A 12,447-nucleotide genomic window follows, 5' to 3' on the forward strand; every position below is an offset into this window, starting at 1 on the left:
CCAACAAAAAAAACCTCATTGTATTTCATGACCTTAAAACACTTATTTGCCATTTACCTCTTGCGACTATGGTAACAGAGTTGAAATGTCCGTCAGCGAATGTCAGTCAGTGTTGGTTTTCTGTTCCCATGGGTACCTTTTAAAAGACTGATATTTAAAATGCTTTATCTAATTGGAATCCTTGTGGGTGTATTGTCTTCTGTGTGCATTTGATGTCTGACCAGTGTTACAAGCCTTCAACATTTTTTCTGCCTTGTCAGGTTAGTTTATTTCCATTAGTGGACGACTGATTGCTACAGAGACCTTTCTTGACCCCATACGAGAGCCTTACCACAAACAACCACATAACAGGTCTTAGGCAGCAAACTAGGGGGAGTGGAAAAGAATCAACTACCTAACGCATATTGTCTAGTTGCTTTGTATTGTAATAATATTTATTAAGTGAATTAATTACTATGCAGATAAGACATATTGAACTACACCTGTAACGGATTTATAATGATCTAAGATGTATATGGACAGCAATCTTCAATGAAGAGTGATGTCAACAAAACATGAATGTTACACAATCCTAGCTGTATCATGACCTTGATCAGTTATTTCTCGTCTTATTAGCATACAAGTTGTGACAAAAACATTCATCTACATATCCCGTAGATCTTCAAATTCAAGAAAGGCAATAAATTAAAACCGTTTATAAGAAATAGAAAAAAAAATCAACGTCATGTACGCTTAATATGGTATGTGTTTAAGACCGCTTGTTCTGTGCGAACATCCGTCAATGTACTAAACTACGTAAAGTTCTTTAATCTTTCGTGTTGCCCGCTGTAAAAGGTTTATGCATTGAAAAAAAAAGTTTCCTCGTGAAATTTAGGTCTTTCCTATACATTTCCAACTATTTTTTGGCGAACAGTGCCATCTGGTGACACGAATTCCTCCGAGTATTTCCTCCTAGGAAACCACATTAACGACAATATATCATTTGCCACCTCGTTAATTTTAGCAGCTACACAGGCTGCTTATCATTACTTACCCATTGCACAGCATTACGTTATGAGACTATACTTGATACAATGTGGTGAAGATGGATTCGATGTGACAAACTAGCTGAATGCTTTGATGTTGCAAACTCAATTTGTAGTAACGGTCACCCCGCTATATTGTATTTTTTAAGATGGCAAATGTAACAGTCTCTTTAGTCTTGAAATCAAAATCTTCTTGTTCTTTTAGTAAATTTATCCGACTGATTTGGATGAATGGTGAGAGCATAACTATTGAACTTGTTAATATAATGATCAAATGTTGGGTGTAACAATTCATACAGAGTTTGGCGCGATTTTTAATTCATAAGAAAGTTTATCCAGTTAGATCACCCGCTTAAGCAAAGGCTATATTCTGAACTACGTAAATCATTCAAATCACATTTTTTTTCTATAATAAAACCAAAACGTAGATTGTGCAATATCAAAACGTCAAGAGAACCTCTGGTTATCTTTTAACATACTACCTTTTCATTTTCTTCCAAAAGATACTGCAAATAAGATTTAATCAACCACACGCGATATTTATGCAAACCAAGTCATACCAATATGAATAAAATTAAATCAGCCATTTCACAATCGGGAATCTAAAAATCGCGAAGTATATCTTATACACTACTCTTAATAGTTCTTTTTTTAGCCTACGATATACGTCTTAAACCTTTAATACACTTGGTTTCCGTAGAATGATTGTTTTGCCGTTTAAATAACGGCGCTAGAATAAGCTTATCGATTGGACTGATAAGGAGTACCTTTAAAAAGGCAGGATATCTGGCTCGTCTCTATATACTACATCTCAGCCTGAGGGGACGACGGATCACTTAGTTGACCTCTAAAGACCGCGTCGGTTTGGCTTGGCTTCGTTTTACATTCCAAGGAAACCTTCAGTATGTTGCACAGTGTCTGCATCGCCGTTTCCTTGACAAACCTTTTATTTTTTGTTATAGGACACGGTTTACCTCTGCCCGATTCGGGCCCACACTATATTAACGGATGGGGAGATCCCGTGAGACTCAGACATTTGTACACCGCTAGTAGATACGGGCCGCTCAGTTATCATTTGCAAATAAACGAGGACGGAAGAGTGGACGGGACCATTTCTCAAAACTCAAAGAGTAAGTAGATATTTTTGGGAACCGTGCTCAAGTTTTCGGCCGTATGTAGTAGTGGTAGCCGAGTTACTCGAGGTGTACAACTGATATTAGATCAAAGGTGCACAAGAAAACCTTGCAATTATAAGACCGTTTTCTAATGCGTGTATTTGAATAGTCAACGGCAAAATTTCGGATGTGCAGTACTCGTACGCCCGTCTAAAAGTCATACAGAACTAACCATATATATATATACACAGTATATATATATACACATACGCACACACTTTAAAATTGCCTGTTTGAACCGAGTTATTTCATTTTTACCTCGGACCAGATGCCCAAAATGCAACACGTACGCTTTTCTTAATGTCGGAATTTAGTCGACCCTGACAGGGAATTTGTCATTTAAGCCCCAAAGGGGGGCGGGGTAAATATCTTGTAAAAATTCAGCTCTTTCGGCTTAGAGGTGACAAAGTGGGGAAATAAGGGAATTGGGAGATGTTTAAATCAACAGTAGCGCGTAACACCTGAGCTCAACCACAATGATTTATGGTCATGCAGGGTTGCATACTACTGGCGCGTGAAGGAATGCGTACAGTATGTATTTTTAGATTAAAATACGAAGGTATATTAGGTGAAAGGGATACCTGGATTACTAAAATGCATCATGCCGTTTTCATTGTAGAAGAATGCTTTGAAGGACTCAGGTCTTTAAAGTTTCCAGTTTACGTGGATCCTAAACAAACTGCAGTTTGCATGATAATTAAGAAACGCAGAAACCGGAAACTAAATGCACCTTTTCTTTTGTTCTAGGTCTAGTAGAAATACGAGCTGTTGATACGGGATTTGTGGTGATTAAAGGAGTTACGTCCTCAAGGTATCTCTGCATGGAAGACAGTGGGAAACTGTACGGATCGGTAAGTTACTTGGTTTACCATAATGCAATTATCACAGTGCTTTAAAACCATATAGAAGCGATTTTGCACAACTAGAGAATAAGCCAGGTTTTAAACTTTTTAAAAGATAATACATGTAAATGTTCTATTTCCATAGCCTTATCTACATACATTTAAACTTAAATCATTTTGAATATCATGTATACTGATACACAGTTGAAGATGCTTTATCGATAGATTTGCCATTTTGAAAAACGCCAACCTTTATCATTCGAGTCATCTTGCATTAAGAATGACAGCTCCTTGTAAGGCGATTTTACTGGCATTTGACGTTTGCTTCTCGCTTCACATTTGAATATTAAAGCTCTTTGGAAAGAGCTTCTTCAGTTAAAAATTAAAATATTTCTATGTATTGGCACGTGTAGAAAAGTAAATTATGTAGGAAACGAGGTTTTATCTCAATGCTAGACCAGTTTGACCATTTCACCTGTTGACCAAAAGTTTGTTCCTCTCCTAGCTGAAGCCAAAAACAAAAGGTAATTGTCTCTGAAAACAGATTTAACATAAATAACACACCTACAGACTTTACATAAATCTTAAGAATGTGCAATAAACAGTACCTAAAACACAATCCAATTATAAGCCATCTCAGTGCACTTAAAGGGGTCATTCCCAATATTTCTAACAGGAAACTGAAGGAACTTCTTTTGTAATGGAATGTACATTTTTTTAAGTGTATGGAGCACTGCATTCTTCCACTTCTGCACAAGTTCTTTATAGCTTAAATATACCTACCTCATTGTTTAAATGCTCTTTCTGAAAATGGATTGGTTAACAGTTCTATACAATTATTCGGCTTTGTTCACACAAATAACCCCTGAAGTCCATCCAGTATATGGAACGCTGTAAGTATGCTGGCATACTCTACATTAGTTCAGGTGGGTAGCACGCCTAGGCTGCAAAGGAACAAGTAATAGGTTTATTCCATTCTGAAAAGAGAAGAATGGAAACAATGTTTCGGCTGTGGAGCCTTCTTCTCCTCACACCTGAAGAAGGCTCCATGGTGGAAACGTTGCGTTTTCTCACTTCTCTTTTCAGCATGGAATAAACCTATTACTTGATACTCTACATTACATGCATATGACATTTAAAATATCCTTATCTCAGATATTCAGTATTTCCACAAACCTTCAAACAAGGGAAAATTTTAACAGAACGCCGGTTATTGATACCATACATTGTATGCAATTTGAGTGTGTGCTAAATTAAGGGGATGGCTGAAAAAAAGCAATTTGCCCTCTGTAGCTGAATAACCTTTGACCAACTGTGGGACATGCAAAGGTTTTACTTCACAAACAAAAGAAACCGCAATAGTAACCCTGGTAAATGAGTGCCTTTTTAGGCTTTGAAATATTCTTATGGGGGGGGGGGGGGGGGGGGAAACTCAGGTAAAATGTGAGAAGCTCTCTCAAACCCAAAGCTTAATTTTCTGCATTTCAATTACTAATAAGCACAAAAGCAGAACTTTATGGGTTACTTTAGCCAGTATTTGAATTTGCATTATATTGGATAGGTCTGGGCTCAAATAGGCCAATTGCATGAAGAACATTTATGTAATATTGGGCGAGTCTCAAACGATGCTTCATAATATTCATCTTGTACATTTTTACTCTCATATCTTTGTTTCTCTCAAAAGCACACGTACTTAAAAGAGGATTGTTCCTTCATTGAACGCGTCCTCCCAGATGGATATAACATATACATTTCTGAGAAGCACAAGACCGTGGTGAGCTTAAGCAGTGCCAAGCAAAGACTCCAAGCAGAAGATGGAGGATTTCCTCCCTTGTCTCAGTTCCTACCAATGGTTAGTACCATTCCTACAGAGCCAGTGGGCATTGACATGGAAGACTTTGGAGAGTCCACTGGTCTTGAGCAAGGATTAACTGAAACGGACAGCATGAACCCTTTTGGGAGTGCATCGACAATCTACATGCAGAGTCCCAGTTTCCATAAACGCTAAACATCTTTTGTGACCAGGAAAACCAGAAAAAGAGGCACGATTGAATTCCAGAATGTGCTTCTGGAGGAAAATGGACTGACCTACAGCTAAAGACTATTTGCTATTTGCTTGCCATTTTTAAAGACTAAGATAAATGACTTGTTTACAAAGGCAAAAATCCTGCAGTGATCTTGAAGACATGCGTTTAGAAGATACTTTGCCACAAGAGGGAACCGAGAACTGTTTTCCGGAACAATATGCATGTCTGCGCTTTGAGCTCTTACTGTGCCACTCCTTATTTCCAGAGACTTAGATGAACATAAAATGGTGTTATTCTAAGGAAAAGCAGCAAGGCAACTGGTATTGAGCACTTATTTGTGCTTTTTTTTTTAATTTAACTTATTTAAAATGTCAGTGTTTGTTGTATTTATGAACAAAAGATACACTTCCAGTGCACCGATGTAAACTACAATATAGAGAACATACATTTTGCATTTTTATAATTTTTTAAAATTGTTTTGTATGCATGTGGAAACTATTACATTTCTATTTTTACAGAAGGGTCACTGATCTGGAGAAACGCCAAAGCTAATTATAACCCTAACCATTAAAACTTCATTGAACAACCATAAGAAAGGACTCAAAATGAGTCCATTGAATGCATCTAGTTTGGCTAGTAGAAGTTAATTGATAAGGATCCCATCCAGCCATTTATTGAAAAAAGCCAGGGACAATTTCTTGAACATGGGTGGGTATCTAAAAGTTTACTACAAACTGTGTAAAAAAAGGTGCTTCCTGTTCTCCATTTTAAATGCACTTCTATAATTTCCTCTGAGCCAAAAAAGAAGCCGTGAAGTTATTTGATCACTACATAATTCATTTGTCTTTTACATTAAAATGCTTTTGGATTAACTTTCTTTGTAAAGTAGTCTTACACAAAAGGGCAAGATTCTTGCAGCTTTAACTATTTAAAGCTTTCTGTTTTTATCAGTTTTAGCTCCAAGACAGTTCTGCTCAGTAACCATTATAGTTTTAATAAGAATTATAGGAGAATAAGTAGAGGATTTTCTGAAAGGATCACATCAATTGAACCAAGGTACTAAGATACAGAGCTCTGAATTAATTTGTTAACTTATTGTTTTACTTTTTAGCAATTACCGTGTAATCTGCTATGCGACTGGAAAGGAGATGATCAAAATGATCAGCTGTGGTTAATTTAATATTCTCTGTACTATAAATGCATGGTATCTTGAAATAAAAAAGACTTTTTTACGCGTCAGCTATGCCCTTAAGTTTTTTTTCTGCTGCTACTAGACGTTTGTTTTTAGAAATAACAATATAGTTACAAATACTCCAACAGGCTGCTTCTATCTTAGGTTACAGGAACAGCTAACAAGCGTAAACCGATACCAGAGCATTTGGCAAAGGACACTTTGTTCCTCATAGTTCCTATAGGATTAATGACGGTCTGTTTTCTTAGTATCGGCTTTCATCGGTAAAATCACATTCCCCCCCAAGTCAACTCACATCAAGTTTATAGACTGGCCCATTAAATATAATGTTTGTGCATGGAGATTTTTTTAATCCGTCATTTATGTTCTGCAACAAAACCCCTCTGCCTTGGTAATTCGTTTTGTGCTACATATAACCTTCATTGAAAATCCAATGGCGCCCTCTCACGACATAAGAGAAAATCGCACGACAATTCTTGACATAAGGGCAGTGAAAGTGAACAAACTCACTTGATCAAACGGGAGGTTTGCGGTAGTAAAAATAAATATTGCTATATAAAATAGATTTGGATATTCATTAGAATACTGTCTTGCTTTTTAAATGATTGACACAATCCCTTTTGGGGTTCATGCTGTTGAAGCGCACAAGCTGAGGACTTTTGCAGCGTCTAATCGAAGAAGGAATGAATGGAAACGCCAAAAAAAAAATCAAATAGCCGACATGAATTTTCAGTAAAGTAATACTTCACAACCTCGCTTTAGTCTGCTTTCTACCCATATGCTCCTTTCAAAAGGAGAGGGTCAAGCGGCACCCTGCGCTGGGGTGAGAACGACTCCCTCGCAGAGTTCTTGGGTCCCGGGTTCAATTCCATTCACGAACACCTTCTGCATGGAGTGTCCCTTCGCCCCCAGAGACGCGGGTTCTATCCAGGAGCACCGCTTCCCTGCCGATGTCCAGGTTAATTGGCGTATCTAAATTGTCCCCTCGTATGCGTCCACTCCAGGTTGTCGAACCACCCCGGGCACCCGGACCTGCCTTGTTGAGCTCCGCCACCCTTAAGGATAAAGAAGTTCCTGAAAATGGATGGAATGTATGAACGCAATATGCGTCACAGAGAAAACATAAGGGGGTTTATGGTTTCTCTCTACCCATTAAGCAGCGCAAGTTTAAGGAAGCACGGTCTCTTTAAATCCTGCTCAAGCATGTTTACCCAGAATGCACAACCAACAGGAAGACGCGTTTCACACATGGACTGGAGTTTGTTTTTGCAGTTTCAGGCACTAATATTGTAGAAGGCAACTCTGGTGTTCAGTGCAATTGAATTATACGTACAATAAAGTATTTAGTCGATTGGGTGTTCTATAAAATGGCTTCCGATGCAGGCGATAATTTGTTTGACAGTATTTTGATGGCTGATAACAGGTGACGTTATTTTACTACCTCTATTTCGAGAATGAACGGATTTCGTTTTTCAGAAAAAAAAGCACATAACTTTACACTATTTACAAGAGTTACCATTGTTTGTCATCACCGCAACCGAATGGGTTAAAAGGGAAAGGAAGACGATGTTCACTCACCGATGTTTGTCCGGGCGGGTGTCTTGCTTGTTGTGGTCCCAGAGTCTTTGAGCTTGATCAGAAATATTTTAACCAATTATACTTTAGGAGTCTCTGCATTTAGTTATTCGTTCCTTTGCAGATTCCATAACGAGGGGTATCAGGAGGGCTTTGAGGAAGGTGTGCGTGTGGGACTGGCCGAAGGAAGGTCCCATGGAGCTGCACACGGAGCTAAGGTTGCAACTGAGGCAAGGATGCGTCTCCAAGTTCCTATTAACAAGTTCGGCTTCAGCGGAGCAAAGCTGAGCACCTGTTAGTTATTCTAGACTGGAAGGTCTGCCACATGTCATCAGCGACGCCTTTAAGAACAAGCTGGTTTGTAGCTTTCCCGTAAGCGTAACTGTTATTTTGCAGTGTATCCCATTAAAGAGCGCATGAACTAGAACTTGTTCATCTAGGTAGAACATGAGACATCTTATCAGGGTGTCTAGACGCTGTCTAGATCTCTTTATAGCGACAGACCCTGATGAGCTGTGGGAAATTGCATTGGGCCCAGTTAAGGCAATCATGAGCTGGTGTTGGTCATTAAGAGCTGAACTGAAACTCAGCAGGGACTCGGGTCCTGTGCTCCCCATGATGTAGAATTTGAAGTTTTACATCTAATTGAAATGCAGCCTACGTGAAGGTTGTAATGTTATGTCTTGGAAAAGTAGTATTTTATACATTTGTATGTACTCATTTCCCCCCCCCAGGTTTCATTTTACTATGGGTTTGCACTGACGTGGAAGTGTCTTCTTCAGAACAGCACAGATGCAAGAGCTAGGTATGGCTGGTGCAATACAATAAAGAGCTATTAAGGAGTATGTGTAGAGTCATGTTTTCCCTGGTGTAACTGTAGAAGCTGAATATTTTTCAGTAAAAGGCTGAAGACTGTGGAGTCTTTAATTGGATTGATTCAGCGTTTTCCTCATGATGATCCTTCATATGAAAATCTCCAAGAGGACATGGAGAGGGTGCGGGCCAAGTTTCGCCAGGTACAGCATCTAATCTTCTCCATCCCCCCCCCCCCCACCCCCCTTACATTATGTAGTGATTAAAATGAGATGTAGCTCTTATTCGTAATCGGGTTATTTTAGAATCACCTTATTTGTGGAAGTGAGCAACAGCTTGAAACCACAGAATGAAACGGTTCTGTTTGTTTTGCAGACTTGCTCTCTTCTGAATGTTCCTGTGGACTTCAGGGATTACGTGAATGGATCACATGGACTATCTTTCTGATGGAGAGCACCACGTGATATAACTCTGGATCCTGAGCTCCTGGGAGCTTTTTCGGGGAGCAGTGGAAAGAGCATGGCAGAAGACTCTGAGAGTGCTGAAGGAGAAGTGCCATTGGGGAATGTCGCAGAAGACATGGCCTCTGCTGTGAAGTCTGTCAGACCTGGATGTGCGGGTGTGATTCTCTTGTTGGAGACGCCTCGCTCTCCACCTCCATCACCAAGAAAATCTCTGATCTCGAAGCCGGCAGATTTCCCTGGACCCTAAGTCTTCTCCAAATATGCTACAGAAGACTGAAGGTGCCATACAAAAATATAAATACATGTTTGGACCACTCTACTTCAAACATACGGCATTGCCATTGTTTGAAAAGACGAGTAAGAAAATTCAAGAATTACTGCAGTAAAGTTTGTTTTTTTATGGCTTTTCATACTGTTTAAAATATTTTTTAAAAAATCAAAGTTAGTAGTGAAACCACACCTTATTTGTTGTGTATAGAGCAGGTTGCACATGTGGTAGTGGAAATTGCAGTGTAAATGTTCTTGTTTTCCAGGATTTGTAACTAATCTTTTTAATGCCTGTGTATATCAATTAACAGCCTTCATACCAATGTACAGTATTTACATTGAGTAGAGGTACAGGAGACATGTTAGATTGTTACTTTTATTAACACTAAATAATAATAGTCAGTCTCAAATTCAGTTCCTTTTTTATTAAAGATTTTATTAGTTTGGATAATTTGATTTGCTGTGTTATATTTAGAAAATTCAAGCATTGATTTGTGTTATGTCATGTAATATATCAGTAATGTGGAGTTTGTCTCAACATTTTTCTTTTACATTTTCAATTTTCATTGTAATTTTTTAAAAAAAACTTTTAAAAGTATCGGATCTTCTGCATTTAGGCATTTTCGAAATCAAATTCAATGCTGCCCTCATGTGGTTGATAGAAATAATTGCAGCTCACTCAAAAGAATGGCTGTCATCTTGTGGAGAGATTCGAAACTGCAAGCAGGAGTGTTTTCATCCACATTGTTGAAACTGCAACATGTTAAATAATGTTTTCATGTGTGTAAGGCTATATGTCAGCATTGCTCATTGGGGTGTTTCCCACTCATGAACAGAAAATAATTACATTCAAGTAAAATGTTGCTTTTGTGAAGAATTTCCGAAACTTCTGTAAATACGAAATGGAAATCATGTTTTATATTTCATCTTATCTTTGAAATGCATGTTGTTCTCAGACTCCTTACTGGTGATATTAAAATTTGATGATCAACTCTGACCTGCTTTGACTTAGTTGTGTGACCTGAAACCAAGAAGCCATGAATATCTCTTGTTCAGATCTGGCCTTGGTTTTCGACTGGTGTCCCTCGTGAACCTCAGGCTGCAGACCCAAATGGTCAGTGGGGGAACGTCTCTGATTTTGTTGTGGAATTCGACAGGCTAGTCCAAATAAGTTCCACACCATGCAGCCAGGGAAGCCAGCCTGTTCTGTGTTTGTTTTGGCCATTGAGGCCAATCAACAGGACCCGGCTGGGAAGGCCAAAGAGGAAAAAAACATTGATTTGACCTGAAGGTGGGTTACTTCAAAGGGATGCCGGGGAGATCTGTGTTTAGAAAGCCGAGAAAATAGATAAATCTCTGATTGTGATGGTGGATCGTCACTTTTTGAACGAGGGCTGAAATGGAACAAAAGGGAAAACAAGATTGTAAATGTGCGAGGAAAATGAGCAGGTAAATTGATTTTTCTTTGAGAAAAAAGGAAAAGGGAAAAGACTTAACATATACAACAACAAAAAAACAGCGAATGGATACTGAATCGCAAGCAGATCGATGACCCTTTTAAACCTATTTGCCTGTTTACTTTTGTTTGATGTGTGATGTTTATCAGTAGCCTTCTGTAGTTTTGTTTTTCTATTTCCCCATGCGCTGGAATCACCCAAACCTTAGTCTTTCGCAAGCATTCATTTATTTTTCATTTCTGAGAAAAGATGAATTCTGATCCTTTTCACTTCTGGGCTGCAGTGCTGGCACAGACCTGACGTTTGAGGATTGTGACTCTTTATTCTTTGCATTAAACATGCATAGGACTTCAATCCCAGCCATATACATACAGTGAACATTTTTCTTCTCCAGTCTTAACAATCAGACTCCTCTAATGATCTGTTTCTGTAACCTGGTGCTTGTGGACTGTTCTTTTTGAAGTGAGTTCTTTGCCAAACTTTTTTTTAAAACTGTTTTATCCCCTTATTAGTTTTAAAAATGTTTAGAAAGTATGGAGAAACTCTGATTTAGTTGCACTGTCACCAAGACATACAGTACCGTGGTGTGCTGGTCCTCAAATTGTTGTTTGTTGTTTGTTCTCCTTTACCCATCTCAAAGAGTCTTACTAGGTTGACAGTTGATGATGCAATAAAGAGTGTTAATGAGGAATCGGTTTAATTGTGTACACTTTCAGATACCTGCTCATTCAAACATCACACAATAGTGAGGGGTGTTCTGTATCCTAAAACCTGCTATGAAGATATCATTAATTCCATACATCCATTATCAGCAAGCTGCTTATCCTTGGTGAAGGTCATGACAACCCAGAGCTTGTCCCAGAAACACAGGGCACATATGCACACACTGCCACAATTTAGAGATGGCAATGAATCTAGCCAGTATGAATTTGAAAGGTGGGAGGAAACCAGAGCATCTGGAGAAGACCCACGTAAACACTGGGAGATCAATGTGAATGCCACACAGAAGGCATCCTAGTCCGGAATTGAATCCTGGACCCAAGAGCAGTGTGGCAGCAGTGTATAACCACATGCCACCATGCCACCCTTGAATGATAATTTCTACCCACCAAGTTGTCTTGGTAAAGCAAGGCTGAAATTTGTAAAAAAATAAATATTTTCAACAAAATGGGTCAATGAAAGGCTTTGATTAGGTTCAGTAATTATAGTGTCAGTGGAAAGACATCCAGATGTCTCAGTGCTCCGTAAGGACAAGGACTGAGGAGCCCTGATCTACTCTGTACACACCAGTGTCAGTGAAGGACAAGCCAATAGGTGGCAATCAGGTTATTCTTTTCAGGCCTAGGGGCTGACTAGTCGGAGTTAACTGGAGTTAAATCATCACAAGGCGCTAAGTGCTCCAACAGGCAGAGAGGCACTTTCTCCTTTGTGTTTCTGCCTCAGCAGCCTGCCTTTCACTCTAATAAACATATCAAAATTCAGATGAACAAAACAGAGGGGGCCTGACAGATGGCGTATGCAATGTACAGCAGCTGAGGTATGGGGATCGGCACTTTCTGAGAGCGACAGATAAAACCACACACTTCACAGAAGGGGCAGAGCAAGGGGAA

At 39.0% G+C, this 12,447-nt stretch overlaps 2 protein-coding genes across 2 annotated transcripts; both read left to right on the plus strand.

The window, feature by feature from the left end:
* The first annotated feature begins 917 nt into the window (after positions 1-917).
* fgf19 (fibroblast growth factor 19) lies at positions 918-6,294 on the plus strand. The gene is made up of 3 exons (XM_088611320.1): positions 918-2,155; positions 2,948-3,051; positions 4,727-6,294. The coding sequence occupies exons 1-3, from the start codon at positions 1,930-1,932 to the stop codon at positions 5,048-5,050; spliced, it is 654 nt and encodes a 217-aa protein (XP_088467446.1). The 5' UTR covers positions 918-1,929; the 3' UTR covers positions 5,051-6,294.
* Positions 6,295-7,455: 1,161 nt separating this feature from the next.
* Positions 7,456-10,377, plus strand: lto1 (LTO1 maturation factor of ABCE1). Its single transcript, XM_088611321.1, has 5 exons — positions 7,456-7,684; positions 7,961-8,066; positions 8,571-8,641; positions 8,735-8,852; positions 9,025-10,377. Exons 1-5 carry the CDS (start codon positions 7,629-7,631, stop codon positions 9,094-9,096), a joined length of 423 nt encoding a protein of 140 aa, XP_088467447.1. The 5' UTR covers positions 7,456-7,628; the 3' UTR covers positions 9,097-10,377.
* Positions 10,378-12,447: the final 2,070 nt, after the last annotated feature.

The sequence above is a fragment of the Lepisosteus platostomus genome, chromosome 18, assembly GCF_059453375.1.
Source record: "Lepisosteus platostomus isolate fLepPlt1 chromosome 18, fLepPlt1.hap1, whole genome shotgun sequence".
NCBI lineage: Eukaryota > Metazoa > Chordata > Actinopteri > Semionotiformes > Lepisosteidae > Lepisosteus > Lepisosteus platostomus.